Below are 23,718 nucleotides of genomic sequence, written 5' to 3'. Positions count from 1 at the left end.
AAAATGAAACTGGTTTGTTGTTATATAATCTCAAATCAGTTTTTTACTTGGAAGTTAGAAATTGTGCTTGTTCATGTGCTTTTGTGAGCCTTACCTTGAGTTTTTGAGATTGTGGACACTTTTTGCAGCTTAATATCATTTACAATCTTTCATCTTGATGTGGCTCTGCTTGAACGATCATTTGAATAAATGGGCCACTTATTATTTTCTTCTTCTTCTTTTCTTCACTTTGAGTTTTTAAAATGGAATCAGTTGCATCTGTATTATTAGGTGCTTTTGCAGTATATTATTCCTTCCACGGTGAGACATAAATTTAATTCTCAAATGCTTTCAGGTCTGTCATACTGCTGATGTTTCTTCCTCTGATGTTTTAACCTTGAAAAATAAAGCACTTGTTTGGAAAGTACCCAGTTAAAGGGTAAGAAATTTCTACATAAACTCTAAAACTAGCATCTTGGATCGAGTTTAGTGGGCATGTTAACTATAATAACCTAGTAAAAAGTGTTAATTATATTTAACTGTGCAAAGCCTCTTTTAAGTATACTTTAAATATATCCCTACACTCTAAAACAAAATTAAGTTGAATGTAACCCATTTGTGTAACTCAATAGTGCTAGGTCAATATAACAGAGGAATTTAGGTTCATTTGACCACACGCTTTTGGGTATGTGTAGAACTCAGTGCACTACACACAAACAGAACATTTATGATCGAGATAAACAACTTTTTAATTAATAAGTTAAAAAAGATAGATAATTATAAACTTACTGTACACATTACTTTTGGAATATAAATATTTGTCATGAATATGCAAAAAGCAAAAAGCTTTGCAAATTTTAAATTTTAAAACTACAAATATACAATACATTTATTTTGAGCACCAACGTTTTGTTGACATTATTTTGTTTCTATATAAATATATATTTAAGTGAAATTAAATACAAATTCATTCTGATTCACATTAAGAATGGTATATTTTATGAAAGAAACATATTTACACAAAGATCAATACATTAAAAATGGTGAATGCATTAAAGAAACATAAATCCATTTTTCCAAATATAATTTCTCAGATTTAAGCTCTGTCCATTTTTATGTACCTCTATATGTTTACCCTTTTGGTGCACATTTACTGAAGCGTGGGTATAATCGTGTTTTCTCCAGGCCAGTTACCCTTCAAAGCAAGCCGCCAGCCCCACTGCATAAAGCATCCACACACCCGAACCCCAGTGAGCAGTATGTTCCACAGTGTGTTGAACACGGCACGTCTTAGTGATGGCCTTCAAAAAAGTAATAAATAACATGACAGCGCAGACAAATCTGCTTGGCATACACAAGCCTGGTATAAGACTGAGAGTGTTTTTTGCTTCTCTTTGCTTGAGAGCTGGGGTTCATTACTCTATAAGCGTGGCTAAGCTTCTCCGAGAGAGCCCTCTGCTGTCAGGAAGAACCTGATGCTCAAGCCTTGATTACTTCTCTTCCTTTAATATCACGTACATACTCATATTTACTTTCAGGTACTCTGTACAAATCTATACAATCTTCAGTCAAGTCTTAGAAATAAAAATACATGTACTTTATTGTGTAGAAAGATTTAGAAATATTCTACTCTTTGTATTCTTCTGTCTCTTTATATTCTGTAAATATTTTTTCATAAAAAAATAAATTAATTAATAATAATAATAATAATAATAATAATAATAATAATAATAATAATAATAATAATAATAATAATAATAATAATTAGTGATAGTAGAAGAGCCAGGAAAAATATACTATGTATTTTAACTAATCATAATTAGGTTTAATAAAATATTTAGAATAATTGTTAACTGTATTTTATTTATGTATTTTATATATTTATTTATTTACTTATGTGTTTGTTTGGTTGTTTAGATTCCACCCAAATTCTTGGTTAATTGCATGTGTGTAGTACATATAGCGAGAAATACTGAGCAGTATTAAAGAAGAAAATGTTTTGTAGAAACACAAAATAAATGTATAATTTTATAATACTTTTGGTGTCACTAAAAACACTGAAATACCAGATGGTGCTATAGGCATTAAGAAGAAACTACTAAATTCCAAACCATACAGTATCAATATTACAGAGTACAGTGGAACCTCGGCATAGGAATTTAATTCGCTTTTAAGGTGAAAATTTGTATTGAAACGAATATTCCCATCAGAAATAATGTAAATGTAGAAAATCCGTTCCAGCTCCCAAAAATATGACCAATATTCCCAATACGAAGCGTATGATGTAATCTGTATGGCTTACAAAGAACTGACCCAAGCCAAGCATTCCATGTCGAGGCTCGTCACAGGAAGTCGTGCCACCAAACTAAAAATAGAACAGACCGCCCACACCACCAATCTGTCAACAACAAAACACCCCAAAAATCACCTAGCTGTTGAACGCATGCTGAAGACAATGTTGGTATCATGGGTTGAGTCTTTCACAGCAGCTTTTACTGACTGGAAAAAGTCATAACATTGGGCTTTTTCTTCTTCTTCTTCTTCTTCTAGTGGCCACAGAATTTTTTCTGTGGCTTTTTAGTACATTTTTGTACATAACTTCTTGCTACTATTCAAATTTTGTAAAATGTACAAACTACTTATTTATTTAACACATAGAACTTAGAAAATCTTGCAATAAACATTTCCTGCTCATATTTCTGTCCATCACCACAACAGCAGACAATTGTGTTCTATCCCAGATGTCACAAGATGAAAGCACATGTAATAACACGTCAATTCTCTACAGTTCCTGCTTCTTCTTCTTTTTTTTCCAACCACAAAAATTTTTCTTTCTGTATTCGGCATAGTTCTATCTGCTCCATTTTGTTGCCTCTTCCACATGTATATGCTCGTTCCACCTTCTCAAGAGGAAGAGCTTGAAAGCAGCTCCAAAAAAATAAGGCCAGATAAATAAGTAATCACAGGCTTTTCTCAGGCTTCATGTGTTATTGACCCTGATGAATGTTTTTTGTGGTGTTATTACTCACTCTGCTCCAATCAGCACTGAAATCTTTGCCCAGTAATTGATTCCTTGCTAGTCCAGCTTGCCCTGCAAGAGATTTAATAATCCACAGAAAATTTGCATCTGCAGGAAACTAGGCAAAGTAGAAAATATGCACCCCACAGTTTAATGGTACCATATTCTCACCAGCAGTGTTGTTAAGATCGAATAAAGAGTATAATAAAGGTCTTTTATACCTTTGAGTTCATATTTGCTTTAAAGAGTGATTGTTTGTAATATGGAATCAGCAATGCTAGTGGTCTGATGTACACATATGAGTTTTTCTGTGATCCTGTGCAGAAAGCAGGGTTCAAAACCCAAGTCTTCTAGCAGGCAAGAACAATGTTTATTTTGTGAAGTGATTGTTCTGATTGACTGAAAGAGAAATAAACAATTGATGGGTGAGTCCACTGTTGTGGTTCCATTTAACCCTTGTTTGTAACTCTGTACAGAAGTATTGTCTGTAAGTATTTAACCCATTAAACCAATTTCCCAATTTCTGAAGGTTTATATACAGATCATGGCTACATTTAAGACTTCAAATAAGTAGAAGAAGAAGCAGTGGTAGATCAAGTGGTTAAGGTTCTGGGTTGTTAATTGGAGGATCAGGGTTTAAGCCCCAGCACCACCAAGCTGCCACTGTTGGGCAATTGAGCAAGTCCCTTAACCCTCTCTGCTCCAGGGGCACTGTATTATAGCTGCTCCTGAGCTCTGACACCAACTTCCTCAGCTGGGATATACGAAGAAAAGAATTCCACTGTGCTGTAATGTATGTGTGGTGATAATAAAGGCATCCTGCCCTCAGTTCTTCTTCTTCTAAATAAGTAACACGATTGGATTTAGATGTTAAGGATATTCTAATGATTTAAAATGTGACTGTAATGTTCGACTCGCATCTCCGGTGTGATGTTTTTGATTCCCCTTCACCTTGTGTGCTTTTTTTATGTTCTCTTTGTACTTTGGGGGTTTCCTCCAGGTACACTAGTTTTCTCCCTCAGTCCACAGACATGCACTGTAGGCTCATTGACATCTCACAGTTGTCCAATAGAATGTGTGCGTGTGTGTGTGTGTGTGCGTGTGCATGCGTGTGTGCGTGCGTGTGTGCGCGTGCGTGTGTGTGTGCGCGTGCGTGTGTGTGCGTGTGTGCGCGTGTGTGTGTGTGCGTGTGTGTGTGCGCGTGCGTGTGTGTGTGTGCGCGTGCGTGTGTGTGTGCAATTGTACCCTGTGATGGATTGGCATCACAGGGACCTTGTGCCCTGGCTCCATGATTTCTAAGACCCTGTGTAGGATACGCCGTACAGAAAATGGATAGATGTATGGATTAATTTTTAAATGAATAATTTACTACTTTCAGTCTAAAATTTGGATAATACACAAAGAAAGAATGACATTTTCTTCATAACATCGTTGCAGTATTCAAAGATGGTGATGTAACTTCCTGTTGACTGTCTCTGCATATATATCAAATAGATGTAAATGTGTTAACAGGGTTGAGTGAATGTACATTTTTTCATCATACATAATAGATAATTCATGGAAAACAATGCGTCAGGATTGAAATCTTAAATGGATTTACACAGTGGGGCAAAAAATAATAAGATTATTATGATTATATTACAGGGTAAAGTGTGGACTTAGACAGGCAAATTTGCCCTTTGTAGGTTTTAGAAATATTTTTGAGAAACACATACACACACACACACACACACACACACACACACAGGACAATGTGAAGGACACTGTAGAGGATGTATTTTTAAAAATATATTCTCCTTTTACTTTACATACATATTTATAATCATAATATCAGCAGAATACAAAACCGTACCCAAATCAATTACAACTAACTACTAAGTCATCACTTTGAGATCACTTTGTCTCCAAACATGGGTGTGAACAGGATATCTTCAGTTCTATTTCAGTTTAATATGACAACTTACAGCTAAACAGCTTAAACAAGTATTTATCTTAACATGTTCCTATATAAATAATTCTTATCTAAAAAAACATTCTCATATATACATGATGATTTAATTAATGATATCAATAAATACAGTTCTGATCCAGGCGTTTTACATCAGACAGTTTATGTACTCCTGCAAACTCGTGCATGAATGTTTGTACAGATGAAGCAGAGGTGCTCAGTAGGTGATCAGCATCCAAGAATAGCAGGAAACAGATGTCACTGTGCTACAGAGGAAGGGATCTGCACAGCAGGTGCTGGAGTAGAGCCTTGGGGCTGACCTACAGCAGAAAACATGGGCTAAAAAAAAGAGGACAGACAAGACAAGGATAACTGAAGCCAACACTTCAAACACATTTAGCTCAGTCTGACCTATGAAGCAAAATGTTGTTGAACTATAATGACACCTGAAGATAAATATAGCTGTCTAAAAAAAAGAGTAATAATCTTGCCTTTTAATTACAATATTTGGCAGACATCCTGATCCAGAGCAACTTGCATTTTGTCTCATTTTATACAACTGAGGTTAAGGGCCTTGCTCAGAGGCCCAGCAGTGACAGCTTAGGGGACCTGGGATTCAAACTCACAACTGTCTAATCAGTAGTCCAACACCTTAACCACTAAGTTACCATATCCCCAGTTAACAATCTTTTATTGATATAGATGACGGCAGAGGCCATCCTGCGACTTGCTACTGATCCTGTTCTTCCCTTCTCGCCCTTGGACATAGCACTGGACATTCAAAATAAACTCAAAGGTAAGACTGTCTCTTAAAATTTTACCAGCAGCAACTGGGTCTAATAAATAGGATAGCAAGGCTCTCTTAAAAAAACAAGACATCTATATAATGTCCCTTTCACCTCAGATTATATGCTGTTAATAAATGTCTTAACTTGGATATTTGTTTTTTTTGGACCCAACCACAACGGCATGAACCACAGTCATAAGAAAAACACACACCGTGATATAAAAAGCAAGCCTGAGGCTGATTTTATTCTTTCTAGCCCTGACTTTAGATTCCTCAGTAACAGTGTCAGGTGATTATATTCGCCCTAGATTTAATTTCTATTTAGGATATTTTTCAGTTCAAGTCACTGACCCATTTGTAACACGTCATCAGCGGTGACTGAGGAGTGTGTCAGGGTGTCAGGTCAACATCAGAATTAACAAGAAACTCCTACAAATATGGCTGCACTCACAGACAAATGATTTCTAATCACACTAACCTGAACACCATCAATCCCACACACCATCCAGTTCCACTTTCACACTGTGAAGTCTCTGTGTATATCTACCTGAATTCACCTGACCTTTATTTATTATCTGTGCATTGTTATTCTGGTTGTCCTTCTCGTTTCTGATTGTAGATTTTGCTCAAATATTGATGTTTACTGATCGTTGCCTATTTTTGGATATTTTTGAAGACTGTTTTGAATTTGTTCACCAGTCCCTGTAATAAAAACCTCAAGCTACACATCTCATGACAATGTCTACTGCAGAGATGTTCACTCGATCATCCTGTATTCACAAAATACAGAATGTTTTTTTATTTATTTCATGTAAGTTCAGAAAAAATGAAATGAAGAGCCATTTTCATCCAGCAGTTTTTGGAAAAGGGAGTCATCGATTAGACTGGCCCCAAAAGCTAGAAAATAAAAGTGGCGCACATTTAATCATGAGACAACTTCATCAAGAGGAGCCCAGGGGTGGTAATCAGCTCTCTGAGCTCTGGCCTACTATTCATTTGTGCCTGCCCTGTCCCACTTGCAGAGCTGAATTTCTTTCAATAATATTAAATTATGATGCTGAGGGCCTCGTATATCCATCCGTGTCACCTCTCATTCTGCGGAGAGAGTAACGGAGAGTCAGGGTCCCCCCCCCGAGTCCTCTCTGTGGAGCTGTGCTTCTCACATTAAATATTCATGCAGACACAGAGCGGGACAGGTGAGGTGCATAATTGCCACATAATCCTGTCTCATACAGACAGCCTCCAAAGCCATAAAGCTGTACAGTATTAATATATCATCAGCCCCTTTCACTACACACATGAACCCACCCACACACACACACACACACACACACACACACATCTGCAGCTGCTCAGTGATGCAAGCAAGAAGTGTCACCGAGTCTTGTGATGCATGAGGAAAACAGCAATCTGTTTAAAGTAAATGAATTTGGGTCATGTCTTGGATCATATGACACATTATTCTGAATATTTATATTTTATTTTATAGAAATTCTCAAATCTGTTTCTTGAGAAGGTGTTGATTTATTTTTTACCAACAGCACGGCTCTAACAATAATTAGGACCCTGAGGTAAATCAAGGGTTTATATTGATGCACTGGTTGTAATTTATTTTAGTAACAGCTAATTTACATGCACTAGTATGTTGGATGCTCTATATAGTGTGAGGCTAATAATGATGGAAAAAATGAGATTTCTTTCAGGAGGCATTTATTTAACTTGTAAAGTCTAAAGATGGAAGACGTGGCAGTTTGTGGTACCTTGGTAACATGGCTTGCCGCAGCAATGTGTTTCTTATTACCTTTCTAAAAAAGTAAAGGGATTGTTATTTTTCTTTTACATTAAGCTTCTATAATTTAAGTAATAAGAGTAAACCATTTGTTTTGCTGATATAAACATACTACACAGTATGCTATATATATTTATATTCTGAAAATATCCAGACTAGATGAAGCCAGTTCTTAAGTCAGCAGCTCAAGACTTCTCTAGGAAAAGTATATTTATTTATTTATTTACTTACTTACTTACTTATTTATTTATTTTTATTATTATTATTATTATTATTATTATTATTATTTTTTTTTTTTCATTTCATTTCATTTTATTTAATGGACCATTACTACTTTATCACTTTGGAATGAAGAGTAGAGAGGTGTGAGCCAGATCCCACTTCTTCTAACTCCTGAATTCCTCCTTGTTGTCCTTGAATGCTGAGATATGTGTGTGTATATAAGCTGTGATGCACTGTGTATTCTGACCCCTTTCCATCAGAACCAGCATTAACCTCTTCAGCAATTTGATCAACAGTAGCTCATCTGTTGGATCGGATCACACGGGCCAGCCTTCTCTCCCCACGTGCATCAATGCTGTCTCTGGTTCACCACTGTTCCTTCCTTGGACCACTTTTGATAGATACTGACCACTGCAGACCGGGAACACCCCACAAGAGCTGCAGTTTTGGAGATGCTCTGATCCAGTGGTCTAGCCATCACAATTCTGCTCTTCGTCAAACTCACTCAAATCCTTACACTTGTCCATTTTTCCTGCTTCTAACATCAACTTTGAGGACAAAATGTTGACTTGCTGCCTAATATATCCCACCCACTAACAGGTGCCATGATGAGGAGATACTCAGTCTTATTCACTTCACCTCTCACTGCTCATAATGATATGGCTGATTGGTGTATACAGATTTATGAAATAGCGTGGTTGAATTTGATGTAGGTTCTGCTGTAATGTGAACAACAGGTTAAACCGACTGTACTCGTTCTATTACATTATTGTTTCTAATTAAACATTGATTTAAAACAATGTTTAATTTTAATATATTTATACTCTGACTGTTTATCACTGTAAGTGACTGTAAGTGAAAACAGGAACCAGAATCTTCCAGAATATTAAATAACATTAAATAAAAATTCTTAGTTGTCGGTACAGGAGTGAATGTTAGTTTCTTTACATTGTTTATGAATTATAAAGTCCTGCAATTTCCAAGTCACTTCTCTTTTTCATCATTTGCCCAGCAGTCTTTAACAACAAATTATTTATTTATATTGTCTGAAGCTCTGAGGGAGATGAAATGATTTCCTGAAATAATGCTTTTAGTTTGTGGCCACCGAAAGAACTGCTTTAACTACACAATACCTTTTCTTAGCAATAAATATGTAGCATAAAAGCTTGTTGGATTAATAATTCCAGACAGTTGAGAGATTTCTGCCTCTCTTTCATCTCAGATATGGCCGCTCACTGTTCTAGCTGATCAAACGCTACATGAAATAGAAGTAATGCAATGAGCTGTGTGCAATTAAATCATTCACCTGGGTTCACGGTGTATTTTAGATTACAACAGCAGTTTGAAAACCATCACCGGTTTAAGTTATGGACAATGTGCTGACTGCATAATTGGTTTTTTGTTCCCTATGGTTTTCCTTTCTTTTTTTCACCTCTAATGCAGCTCATCAGGTTGTGATCAATCTCTATCTGAGTCAGCTGTGAAAGAGAGTGAAAATGACAAACACGCATCGCAGAGTAGCACCCAAACCGAGAGCCAGGGTTGCACACTTTTCTGCATGTAAAGAAGAAAGCGCAGGTGCAGCGTGAAAAGGTGCAGAGCCAGATAACCACGTCCTTGCAAAATGAAAGGGCGTTCACACAATGAGTTTTCCAAATGCCATTCGAAAGCTTACGTGACAATTTTTCTAGCGTCTGCCCAGGGCATTGACGCTTTGTTTTCTACGTCTCGCTTCCCCACATCGTGTCCTTGGCTCGGGTCTTTTGCGCATCCTCACTTTACTTTCAAACCTGATATTTTCAAGTTTCTCCTTTGATTTGTTACACTTAAGGCTCCTCTGGGCTCACGCCAGCACCACTGTCCCTTCACGTCCTCAGCAACCACCACCACCTCCTCCTCCTCCCCCCATCCCCGTGTCAGAGCGGGTGATAGATTACAGCAATCCTCCCACATATTTCATAAGCGCTGTTCTCCCTGCAGAGCGAGGGACGTGGAAGTTTGTGGAGTGGGAACGGCTTCTTTTGCTATATTTATCCTCACTTTCTTTCTCTCCTCCGAAGACTCGTACAGCGTGCATATTCTCCAGTGGCTAGAATCTTCTCTACTAACATCTTTCTCACTTAATCAGAAACACACACACACACACACACACACACACACATACTGCTGAACCACCTACCTCACCCACACTAAAGCGTAGAGTCTGACAGTAGCCAAGGTTAATTACACACAAGCTGAACTGAACTTGAATATTTTGTGCACTGAAAACAAACAGAGCGTCTTTGGAACTCCGGAGCACGTTGCTGGTTGTTGTACATTTGGCTGGAGTTTAAATTCAATTTGATGTTTCTATCTCCTCATTATATTTCTGTTGAAGTGCACTCACTCCCCGCCTGCTCACTGTGGCTCAACGGTTCATGTCTGGTCACATGTCATGAGGCTATTAAAATGGACTGGGGATTAACATTATGTAACAATTGCAGCTTGTAATAATTTACAACAGTGTTGTGTAATTGGAGCGCAACAGCAAAATGAAGAGTAGCGTGTTGCATTTTGATTTGGTCATGGCCGTTCTGCTGGATGAGCAGCCTCCCCTAATTACAGACCTTACTAAAGCCTGTTTGAATTGCAGATGCACTCATTTCCTCACACTCACTTTAGCTGAAATATAATTTTATTTATTTATTTATTTATTTGAAGATTGTAGATTGTAGGCTCTATATCCACCATAATGATAGAATTTATATTGTTATGATATTATAAATATTGCATCAATACATGTAATGTTTTACCTCTGTTTTCTTCTCCCAAATTTTTTTATTCTTCTTCGGATTATTATTATTTTATTATTATTATTATTATTATTATTATTATTATTATAAACACTTTTACACAGTTAACACAGCCTTATGTCACGTGTCATGCACAAGCTTTTCATGCAGGGTTTTATTAAACACAGCCTGTCCAAAAATTGAAAGAAAAAAAAAAGGATAAACCAATCCAAAGAAAAGGTCAGGCAATGACCAAAACAATCTGATGCAAAATGAGATTCAGTATTCTAACAAACAGAGGTCAAATCAGAGAAACAGCCCGATAAACCCAAGGCTTTGTATGAACATTGGTCATTGGAAAGAGTTTGTAGGTCAAAAGTCACTGTAGATATTAAGAAAATGGAGTTTTCTTCTGGAAAGTGAAGTGCTTTCGCGTCGTTGGTTTTGTTCATTAAAATATAAACTTCCTCATGAAAATCCCTTGATCAGAAGTCACACACACGTACACACACACACAAACATATATATACACACACTATACACACACACACACACATTTATCTTAATATCCTTGTGAGGATCTTCTGATGTAGCTTCTAATGCAGTTAATTAATGCTATGGCTACAACTAAATCTAGCAGTAACTTTACTTTAGCAACAAAAAGGGAAATCTTTTTTTTTCTTCTTTAAATTAAAGCTGCAGTTTTGGTAAAAAATAAAATGTAAAAAACATAGGAATATTATAAAACAAAATAAATAAATCCACTCAAATCAAATACTAATCCACTTTATTCCTTAATGTTTTTTATTCACTCTCTCTCTCTCTCTCTCTCTCTCTCTCTCTCTCTTCCATGTGTCATTCCACAGATGACCCCTTAATCAGACCCGATCTTCTGGCTGCTGCTGCATCCTTGCGAGACAATTCCGGCTTTTTCCAGTCAGAAATCATGCGTCCAGCCAATGACCCGAAGGAGCGTGACCCTTCCCATGTGCGCATGCTGAATGACGTACTGCGAGACCTGGAGAAAAGCTTCCTCATTTCAGACCCACCTCAGGGCTTTTCGCGGTAAGCACATCCTGCCTGAAGTAATGTTTAAACAAACCCACACACACAGACATTTTTCAGTGTATACTATCTAAAGCATCAGTGAGAGAATTCTCTTTATCTTTAGATACTGTGATCAATAATTAATTAAACAACTGGAGTGTACAGTAACTGAATGAAATATTTACATGAAGAAACAGACGTAACAGTTATGTAGACTTTATTTATAATGTAGGCATATTAGATGAGAATTCATGCTCCATGCATGCAGTTTAAATATACCATCATGGGATTTTATGGGCATGTAGGAAAGCAGTGGCTTGGTGCAGACTCTATAATGTGGTTCCAGACTCCCACCCTTCATTCTCATAAACCAGTACTCTGGAGCATAAGAGATTATTCTGCAGCAATCTTTAGAACAACTTGTGAATGTGACAGATAATACAACCATCCATCCATCTGTCCATCCATCCATCCATCCATTCACCCACCCATCCATCCAGCCACCCATCCATCCAATGAAAGATGAGCATAAGGTTTGGTTATTTTTTGCTTTAAATGAAATAAGCTCTTCTTTAATAGAATCCATGGCCAATACACGTGACAACAGCTCTTTTTGGCATGATTGGATCTTTCAAGCTCTCGTTAGGAAATGAATAATGACATTACTTCTCTGTAGTCTATTGGGGCTGACTACTCAAGGCTGCCCGGACATGCCTACTTGAATTTCTGTCAAATGGCTTCACCCCACTCAAGTCTGCCAGTAAGAAACACCTCAATCTCAATTGTATTTTTTTTAATAAACATAGTTATGTGTATGAATTCCGTGTACAAAGCTGGTATAACCATATACTTTAAATTATAGAAGATGTAGTCAGATTTAAGCTTACTGCAGTTGGCAGTGACAGGAAGTGCTTTATTATTAAAGAATACAAGCAAACAGATCCAAAATCCCAAGGCACTTTGCAGTATAATTAATGGGAAAGGCACATCTTATGTAATATCTGATGTACAGGAGGAGCTACTGTTTAGATCATGTATGCATATGTACTAATATACAGAGAGAGAGAGAGAGAGAGAGAGAGAGAGAGAGAGAGTTAAGAGCTAACTTTGTATTCCTGTGGAAAATAAAGGGAAGAAAAATATACCTATGCTTATACTATGAGATATTGTAATGTGTGTTTTTCATTAAGATTAAACCATTCCTCCTTACCATCTCTACGTGTACGCGTGGGCATACACATATTATTATTAGAGAATTTTTATAACACAAAAGAAAGACTAAGACTTTGAGCTGAAAATATTTTATCATAAAATTTATTTTTCATTTTGTTCAAAAGATATACATAATTTTATAGCCGGCTGTTATTTCTCTCTCTCACACACACACACACATTTATCTAACTTGTGAGGACGCATCATTGGCAGAATTATTAATGAAGCTAATGCAGCACACAAACACCATGAGTCACTTGTTAAATGGCGAACTGTTTTGGAACTAACTGTGCTAAACTGAACCACTTGGAATATCCAAATATTACCAGGTGGCACTGGCTACAGAACCTGAACCTTTTTTTGTTTTTTTTGCACTGAATCCAGGATTAGGCTCAGTCTCTGTCTGTTTAATGTCAAGAGCTGAAAAAGTCAAGTACATAAATGCTCAGCTGTAAGGAGAAATGATGATAATCTCACTTTCTTCCATATGTACGCTTTGGCACTTGACTGATTTGCCTTTGCTGTTCGTAGAACAAATTTCTGTTTGTGAAATCGGTGGCAGTGACTTTCACATATAAAACTTTCAAGGGAATGTTTATGTTTAGTTACTGCGTTACAAATGTATGCACTCTTAGAGAAGCTACCTTAAGAGTTATTATATAGTATAGATAGATAAGTGTTTGCAGCTTCCCTAGTGCTTTACTTTACATTCACCCTCAGTGATAGTGTATCTATCCATCATAGGGCTCTGAACAGTGCTAATCTTCCTTCGAACACTTTAAAAGCTTTTATGTAGAAACGAATACCAGAAGGTTTTCACTTCAAAACGGGTGCTGAAGATTGCTTATTTAGAAAGCTACGGTCAATAAGGAGCTAAACATCCTGAATTTTGTTATTTTATACAAAAAGTTCAATTTTCTCTTTTTAAACTCATTAGATAAACAGAAAAGTGTGATCTACTCTATATTAGCCACCTGACCCTTAGTGGTATTAATGCCTTAGTGGTATTACTCACCAGAAAAATTGTTTAATGATATGCATATATGCGTTTCTCTGTCACTGACAAACGCAATACACTGGCAAGGAAACTTACTACAAATAATTGGCTGTGAATAATGTGAATGCTAATATGCAATCAGAAGTACACACACATCAAGCTTTCTACAAATAGAACAGCGTTACTCTCCTTGCAGTGACTTTTCTATCAGCTCCTAAGCCGCACCTTTAGATAGTTCCCCACAGAGCCAGGGGGATTTAAAGATACAGATTTGAAGTTGATGGAAAGACGAGTGCAACCCGAGCTATGTGGGAGTGTTGTGTTTTAGTAATATTGCATCAATTCTGGATGAACCCGGTGTATCAAAGTCACCGCAGATGAGACCTCTGGCTTAAGACCTCTTATCTACTCCAGTCACAACTCTTTTGCTGTGTGGTTTGGGTATTCGGCTGCTTCATGACATTTATAGACAGGGAAAAAAGTGTAGTGTTTTGGTTATATGAGTTGAAGGAAGCAATTCCTATTGTCGAAGTGACAGACAGAAGCTAATCAAAGATTTGTGGAGACATTTTAATAATATTAGCAACGGGTGAACAGAGGACAGGCACAGGAACGCTACCAGTTGTCTCCATCAGTGGGGAGAGCTTTTTGGAAAGAGGAAAATTACTCCAGTTTTATTAGATCTTTTTGTTTTGTAGAGATTTTAAGCATTTTAACAATTGACTTGGTGTCTGAAACATACAGTCAGAGGCAGGACACAAGCTTGAGATCCTATCTGATTGACAGTAGTATCACTCATGGATTTTGAGGAGTGTAGGCTAAAGGGACAGATATACGTAATTATTGTCATGTAAACATTACATCAGAACAAAAAACATGCATTTAGTCTGAATTTTGGATTAAATATCTATTTGCAAAGTCAGTAATGCTTTCAAAGCTAAAGTGCTGTAAATAAGCTTGATGATTTATTAACTATAATTAAGCTCATTATAAAATGAAAGTAAATTATATAAACTATGCATACACATGCTCTGCTTTGAACTGCAGCAGAGATATTTTCTAAAGTCTTGTTTAGTAAATTGCACCTTCTCTTCATTTAAAGCTCTGTGCACGTTTTATTTTCAAAGACACTTAAAAGACTCAAACAAACCATACACAGACCGTCTAAAACATAATAATAAGCTATTTATATCTGGGAAAAATATTAGAAAAATATGACATTATTTCCAGTAAGGTAACGTATTCAGCATCGTTACTCCCTTGTTTTTGTGTGGTGCATACAAACCTAACCCTAACCCTAGGCAATTATTATTATTCCAAAAAAAAAACATATGAACTTCATAAAACAACGCACAGGTCAAATCACACTCAGGCAAGGTCATTAAAGGTACATCAATAATATAAATATGGTGTATATAAATAGACAAACCTACTATTTACTATGGTGGCTGAGAAGTGCAAAACACAATAACAAACTGAAAATAAAAAATAAAAAAACAAGGAAAAACAATACAGAGGAAAAGGTAAGTATAGATATTGAATGGAATTCTTACGTCTGATTGGATGAGACATCTGTCACTCAGGATATACAGGAAGTAGGAAATTGTGACTTTTAGATAGTGAAAGTTTAAATCTTTTAAAGAATATAACAAACATATATATTTATATTGATAAGAAAATGGAGTTCATTCATCGCTACTGTGAGGAAGGACATTCATATGGTGTGATGTTGGATATACTGATAGTGTATCATGGAGTAAAGATTAGTTTGTGATCTCTAAAAACACACCAGGAATGTTTGGAAGAGAAAACTATTCCAGATTAAAGGATGTAAGGAGCGCTATAAGAGCAGAGCTGTGTTCATACACACACCAATCCACTTTCTACTGCTGCAGATACTGCTGGACTTCCTGTAGATCCTGGGTGACCCATGTCTCGTCCAATCAGAGGGAAGAATTCCTACCTTTTCCAATTTGTCTGAATTCTCCTTGTGTTTTTGGATATGTTAGTGTGTTTTGCACTGTATGATGATATCCATAGAACAGGTGTACACATTTGGGAAATAAACCGATGATGAGACAGGGGTTGGATACAAGACTCAAGACAAAATAAAAGCATGTCAAACGTACAGCACTCACCGCTCTAGGAAATGTTAGAGTAAGCTTGCTTACAAATGCAAGACTACTGCAGATAATTCAAAATGTTAATGATTTTTTCACTTTAATTTGTTTCTTCATTACTTAGAATTCATTTTACTTTAGCATAAATTTTGTGCAGAGGGTAGTGTTGCCACTTCACAGCTCCAGGGTTCTCGGTTCGATCCTCTGCTCAGGTTATTATCTGCTTAGAGTTTTATGTGCTATTCCTGTGTCTGTCATTCCAGGTTCTTTGGTTTCCTCTGACCTCCTAATAACATGCTGGTTAGTGCATTGGCTCCGAAATTGTCTCCCAGGTGTGAATATGTGTACAAGATAAATTTAGAATCTATATACTGAAGTTATATGTTTCTGTTTGGTGACAATATCCACTGTTAAAAGTGCTTTACAAAGAAAATGTAAAATTGTTAAAGACTGGGATCCCATCATCAACCAGACTTTTTGGGCCAGTGTTCCCAGAACAAGCTTTGGCTTCTTAATGAAGTACTTACTGAAGATGAATGGATCATTTTCCACTCATTAGCTTTTACACTTAAACCCTGTATTATTGCAGACAAGCCATATATGCTTTATATCTACAAATTCTCAGCATCAATTTAATATGATAGTTTAGGCTCTATATTCTATATTTCTTGTGGTGCCTGCTTTCGATTCTGTGTGTTTACTTGTTCATGATTATGGATCCTCCTGCACATCCTGCCTTTTTTCTGTATAGTGACCCTTGCATGGACTTTGCCACTGATTTTTGAGCTTGCTCTAATAAGCAAGATGCTTAGAAAGCTTCTGCACATACATTCTATTCCAAAATCCCTCGGTAATGAGGAGCCACCGAAGTACCATGGAGTTCACCATTAACCTGGGTGTTGACTATATAAGGAAAAAATATGACAGGGGGCTCAGTTTAAAAAAAAATAATCCATGACAGGGTAGAGTTATATGGCCAGTTAGCTTAAGTATGCCTTTTATACCACAAAAAAATTAAACAGTCAGTAGGACAGAAGAAATTCCTATATGCCTTCTGACCAGTCAGAACGGAAAATTCAACAGTGCTGTGGTATTTGAAATGATGCATTAAAGTATGAGATAGATAGATAGATAGATAGATAGATAGATAGATAGATAGATAGATAGATAGATAGATAGATAGATAGATAGATAGATAGATAGATAGATAGAGATCTGGGCTGTGTTTGATAGAAATATAGTATTCATAGTATGTCTAATTCCTAACATCAGCCCCACTTATCACCGGGCTTATTTTCACATGTGAACAAATCCCTCATGAAGCAAATCTTCTTCATCATCTTCTGTTACTCGGCCTATAGACATACCCTGCCGAGTGGGGGATGGCTTCTCACTAACTTTGACCATGCCCTGCTGAGGGGTAGATGATTTTTCATTACTTGCTGTCACATTGGTGATTAGACTCATCAGAAACTGTTTGCTCAATCTCAACTCTATCCTTTCTTTCTATCTCAGTTTTATCATCTAATTTAAACAACTTTTTAAAGCTAGATATCTTGTTACATCTTCTTCTTTTTCAGTATCTCCCTGGACTTGTGTTCAAAATTGTACATCCTGAGTATTTTCCCGTCTCCCTGAAATGAAAAGGGGATGATTGATAGCTCACACTTCTAAGTAGCTCATGTACTGATGCCATGTTAAAAGTCTGTACTGTAGTTACAACAGTCAGTGAGGTGGTGGGCAACTGGGTTTTGTGGAAAATTGCATGGCTTTTATACAAAGACATAAAATGGTATGAAGGTTATGGTTAGGGCTAGAGGCAAGGTTAGTGGTAATATCTTTTCTTACAACATCATTCATAAAATCGAATGAAGATCACATCACACCTGACTCTGGATGTGGCATTAACACAAGGGCTTCTGCTCCGTTTGCTTGAATACAGAACTCTTTATTTTAAAAGGAGGGCAGCGGAGCAGTTTGCTGGGGATTTTTATTTATTTATTTATTCATCTACCCATCCATTCTTCTTCAGTAACTGCTTTATCCTGGTCAGGGTTGCAATGGACTAGAACTTTGAGAGCGAGCCAGGGTGGGGTTAGTTCATTGTTTATTAGTTCATTCTTACACACATTGACACCTCTTAGCAGTTAATCATAGTCAATCCACGGCTATGGTTTTTCATCACTTATACATTTGCATTAATGTTCAGGTCTAGCTGCGTGATAATGAAATTGCAGGGATTTTTTATTATTATTGTTTTACATTCAGATTAGATTTTGTCAGTCAGAATTGGTGCTTCCATTTCAGGGGGGCACCAGCTGGATAAAAATTATACAGTATATGTATAGCATGAATTAAATATACAATTATACATTATATATAAGGTTATGTGTAACATGTTTGAGGTTGGATGTTTGTTGTCATATGAATGGATGCTCTCACCAGGATTAATTTTGCTAGCTAGTCATATCTTGGCAGTTAGAATTTCCCTTTTAAGTAGCTTAGATGTCTTAGTGTGTGCATGAGAGTAAAAGAAATGCAAAAAAAAATTCCTGATGGCCAGTCATCCCTTGCTCTGACCCTAGCAACCTTTGACATGTAGGTCTATTAAAAAAATTAAATTACCTGTGTAATAAATAATGAATATAAATGTATTCTAATAAGAATTCTTCTTCCACCTCTCCTATAAAAATGCATAGTGGGAGATGCCCCCCCACTGTTTGTGCCCCTCCCCTACAGAACCGGGGCATATGGAGAACATGCCCCCTACTGCTTGTTAAGAATGAGCTGAGATTATTGTCTCAAAGATTCCCTGAAATAATTAAATATAGAGGATTATCACTAAAAAAAAAGAACAGCAATTACAGAAAATGACAGCGAATCCAAATATATTTATTCTAAATAATTATGAGCACTACATTTGTTCTCTCTCGATCGAGCTACGCTTGTAAGTCACCTTTATCTCACCTGGGGTTTGAAGGAGAGATTTAATGGCTTGATTTTTAGATAAGGTCCAGTGTGTCAAGGACCCTAACCTAAGCCTAACCTATTTACAGATAAAGAATGGTCTCATTTTGTTCTGCTTAGGTGTGCAGCCAGTTAAACCAGCGAACCAGCAAAAAATCAATGTGCGGCCCAAAGCTGTTATGAGAAAGGCCCAAAGCATCTTATTTTTGCCCTACAAAAGTTCAAATAATAGTTCCTCAGCTTCAAGCTTCAATCGTAGCTAAGTCCGTCAAGGTTGTAGGAGACATACTGGCATTGATTTTCTAAGTGTGTGCGCTTCTCTGGGAGTGAGTATTTCTGGGTGGTCATAGCGGACATTTGTGGATGTCTCTTTTATTAAACCTGTGCTATCTGAAATATAGAAACAATCAGAGAGCTGTCTGATCCTCTTAGGCTAATTGTTTATCTTGATTTTTGTTCTTAAATGCCAAGGATTTGGGTTTTTTTTATACATGATAACATGTACTTTTTCAGAGTCTTCAGCAAGTCACTGCACATATATAATCTTCTATTTCATATCTTCTATTCACTTTCAGTCTATTACTTCAAGAACACACTTAATCGCACTGTAATGACTCATACTAGCAGGTGAACCTGCCATGAAAAAATCTTTTCATGAAGTTTTATTTAAAGAAAAACATAATCTAAACTGCTTCTCTTCTGTTGCAGGAACATTCTATATGGAATGAATACAAAAACTCAAGGCTTTGCCATCTTGATGTCCTCTGCAGAAGGCTCTGAACACAGCAGCGCGAATCGGTCTTTGTCCCAGGTGTTTAATTCCATCTGCTCAGCTGAAAAGCTCATCCAAAGCGGTCTCCAGCTCTTTGAGAATGACCCTAATAGCTCACTTTGAAACAATCACAGCAAAATGGTGCAAGCTCAGAACCAGGCTTTGTCAGGCATGAAAGCAGTTCAAATGCTTGATAAAGGAATACGAGGAGGAGACTCCTCCTCACATGCACTTCCAGAGAAATCAGATATTTGAAGCTACTTGTGTTTCAGAGTTCTTTTATAAGTCTTTTTCATGGGTCCAGATATGTCTTTCACCAATATGATGGTACATTATATTTTCTCTTCTCAAGGGGTTTACCTTTCATTTCTATACAAGTCATTTTTATTAGATACAAGAATTTTGTCCTCAGGGTGACTAAGCATTTTTCAACTCAGGGAAGGAGAATTAATATTTTTAAAATGTATTTGAATTCATATTTTTATTAACTCTATTTATTACACAAGTAATTAATTTTTTATAGTTTCCAAACAAGGGCTGACTGGCCACTGGGAAATTTTCTATTTTTTTCTCTCATGCACAATCTCCTGACTTAATTAAGATGTGTGCTTGTAAGAATGACACTTTTTATTGTTTGTCTCTCAGAATCTCAGAATTTACTAAGCGGCTGAAAGGAAAATTTTGGCTGCAAGGATATGACTAGCTAGAAAATTGGACCGTGGTGAGACCGTCCATTTCTAAAACAATGAACAAACAAACTTAATATTATCTAAGAAGGCTATTTTTTTATACATAACCTTTTTATTGGCATCATACTGTATGACTGTGTATTTATTGTATAATATACATAAATTGTATAATTTATGTCACACTGGGATTCCTGGAAATGTGAAAAACTAGAAAAACAATTGTACTTAACAAAATCTTCAATTTTGATCCCTGCATTAGTTTCATTTTTAGACAGACACTTTAAAGCATGCCTACAGGGTGATTTTTCCCCAGTCCATCACTGTGTCAAAGTATATGCCCCCTTGGAGCAGCTGAGGGAAACAGGACATCTTGACAGTGTTAGTGTAGGAAGTTTGGGATTTCAACTCACAAAACAGCGTATGCTCTTCCACATTGTTGACAGGTTCAGTGAAACTGGGCAGCATAAGATTGGAAAAAGACCACGCAACATTTCAGTTATCTAGTTTGAGTGAACCTATCCCCACTGTAGGCTCAGATTCCTGTTTTTTGGCTGACAGGAGTGAAATCTGATACGTTGTACATTTTCAGACTCATTTCAGCTCACCACAGTTGGTTATTTGTGTTAATGTAGCCGCCCTGTCAGCTCGATCCGGTCTGGCTATCCTTCACTGACCTCTCTCATCAACAAGCCATTTCTGAAACCCAGCACTAGCCCTCACTGGATGTTTTAGCTGCTCAGTGGATATTATTTTTGCCCTTTTGTGTAAAATCTAGACACGTTACGTGTAAAAATCCTGCAGCCCTTACATAACCAACAACCAAAGTCACTGAGATCACATTTTCCTTCATTCTGATGTTTTATGTCAACATTATTTGAAGTTATTGGCCTGTATCTGCATGATTTCATGCATTATGGTGCCACCACGTGATTGGCTGACTGGATAATTGCATGAATGACAAGGTGTACAGGTTGTTGAGTGCACATGGCATAAAGCTGTGTTCACACATGCAGCGATTTTATGGCTGTAAATTGCTAGTTGCTGTACTATGAAGCTGTTAGTAGGTGTTTTCTATTACTGGTTGCCATAGTGATAACATTTATCATTGAGTGGTGCCGTTTTCTTGCCACTAAGATGAAACATTCTGGAGGAAGTTTTGGTGTTTGTGTATAAAATTCAGCTCTAGTGTATATCTGCATCATATCATATGAGATGAAGGAGAAGCAGTGCGTGAACTTTGGCATGGATCACATGGACTGTCTTCACTCCCATTTTCAGTCGCTCTATATTTACATAAATGTTAGATTTCCCCACTTTCACCAGCTTACAGTAAAATAAATGATCTGTAGTCAAGTCACTGTATGTATCAACATATCCAAAGACATCAGTCAAAGAAAATAGCAAAAGTATGAACCACTGTACATTCACATGGCTGTGTGTTTTCCAGGCTTCCAGGTGATTATATACAATTTACTCTTCTTGGGCAGCGTATTTTTTCTGGGCAAGTATTTACATTACATTTACATTAAAGACGACAATAAAGAAGGGTTTTTATCATGTATTGATGTTTCTACAGTTAAATAGCTTGTTATTTTATTCTCAGCATTTGTACTATTGTGTTTAGGAAGAGTTAAAAATATGCATCTGTCAGCATTTTTTTTTTTTTTTTTTTTACAATGGTGGAATTTTTGAATAGATGATTTAGGAATGCTTCAGGGAATTTAGTTTGGCCGTGAGCTTTTCATTATTGAAGTGCTTTCAATCAAATGCTTAGATTTGAAAATATCAACTCTGTACACTTGTGGTTGTTGTTGTTTTTTTCTCCTGGTGACATGTATGAGCCAATAACTGGTACTTATTTTCAATTCTGAAATTTATTTATTAATAAAAAACAAAACAAACCTGTGTTACTCGAGGCACTACTCCTTATTTTCTTTGAGGCAATGATGCAATCTGGATCTATCTGCTTAGCGACATCATTAGGTCAAAAAAAGTGTGTTTGCAGATATGCAATAATGAACAGTTTGTGATAAATTTGTTATCACTGTAAGTAATAAATGATCAAATCTGCGCTAAAATAGTAAGGAGTAAACTGACAGCTTGTTATTTTGCCTCTGGCCATTTTCTTCTCCAGCGTGTACATACAGAAGGAATAATTACATGTACTTGCTGTTTGTGTTCCTGATGGTTGTTTATTGAAATGATCATAGGAATCTCAAATCAGATTTTTCTTACTCTGTACAATATTTATGTGGTGTTCTGTTATATATCAGAATAGAGATGTAATTAAGACAGACTGCACTGTATGTTGTTTTTTGGTTTAATTTTTCCTGTGGAATATGAAAGTGTAAATTAAACAATAAAAAGCCTGACACGAAGGCTGTCAGCTCGACAGTAATAAAACACACAGCTCTTAATTAACACTGCTATAAAGTAGTACAGTAGAAAGAGCTAATTGTGTTTTTTGTTAACATAGTTAATTAATATAAGTTTCAATATATTTACCATTAAATACTTAACACACCTGAAATACATGAATACAAAAAACTATTGTAATTTTACAGCAATTTTGTGTGATTAATGCATTGACAAAAAGCAAATTAAAATGAATGAACAGATTTCTGTGTGGTGAAACAGTGTTAAGACATTTAAATAAAAGAAGCAAAAAGAAGAGTAATAAAAATGCCAAATTAATGCATTTTATTCATTGTTAAAGTCTATATGTCAAAGTTCAAGTTAGTTGTTGTTGTCCTTCAGCTGTTTCCAGCTCGAGATCGCCACAGTGGACCGTCTGATCCAAATATTTAATTTTGGCACAGGTTTAACACTGAATGCCCTTCCTGACACAACCCTCCCATTTTATCCAGGCTTGGGACTGGCACTGAGAGTTAACCCCTTAGTAAGTAAGTCTTCTTAAATTTATTTATATTTTTAATGCAAGAGTATCTTGATGTATTTTCTAGAATATGCATAGGCTAAGCAGATGACAGGAGTGTCATGGTCATCAGAAGCAGGTTCTGCAACAGACAGGTCTTCTACACTTGCTCACTTTCTTCTGTGGGCCCAATTCCCTACAGGGATCTTCTGCTGAGTTTTTGATGCGCTGCAGTCAGCCCTACCTTGCACTCACTTGCCCTGTCCAAGGTGCTGAATTGCTGCTGTTCCTTCAGCACTGGAACGCTGAGAGGTTGAGGAGTGGTTTTCTGTGGCTTTTGGGGAACACATTGCATCAGGATGCACTATGGGAAGAAGGCAAGCCGACGGAGACTGTGGCATGTTTTGGGCAATGTTCTGGGACCAACACAATATTAGGCAGGTGGTCATAATATATATATATATATATATATATATATATATATATATATATATATATATATATATATATATATATATACACAT

General features: G+C 36.6%; 1 protein-coding gene across 2 annotated transcripts in view; it reads left to right on the top strand.

The window, feature by feature from the left end:
- LOC131360937 (inactive N-acetylated-alpha-linked acidic dipeptidase-like protein 2) overlaps positions 1–22,843 on the top strand; it is a 266,958-nt gene extending 244,115 nt beyond the window's left edge. For both annotated transcript variants that reach the window (XM_058401795.1, XM_058401796.1), the window contains 3 exons: positions 5,649–5,742; positions 11,382–11,580; positions 19,567–22,843. In XM_058401795.1, coding sequence (XP_058257778.1) covers positions 5,649–5,742; positions 11,382–11,580; positions 19,567–19,753 — 480 coding nt within the window. In that variant the 3' untranslated portion in view covers positions 19,754–22,843. The remainder of the gene's footprint in view (positions 1–5,648; positions 5,743–11,381; positions 11,581–19,566) is intronic.
- Positions 22,844–23,718: the final 875 nt, after the last annotated feature.

This window comes from Hemibagrus wyckioides, linkage group LG10, assembly GCF_019097595.1.
Source record: "Hemibagrus wyckioides isolate EC202008001 linkage group LG10, SWU_Hwy_1.0, whole genome shotgun sequence".
NCBI classification, from domain to species: Eukaryota; Metazoa; Chordata; class Actinopteri; order Siluriformes; family Bagridae; genus Hemibagrus; species Hemibagrus wyckioides.
Note: the sequence above shows the minus strand (reverse complement) of the source record. Positions and strands in the feature narration are given on the sequence as shown.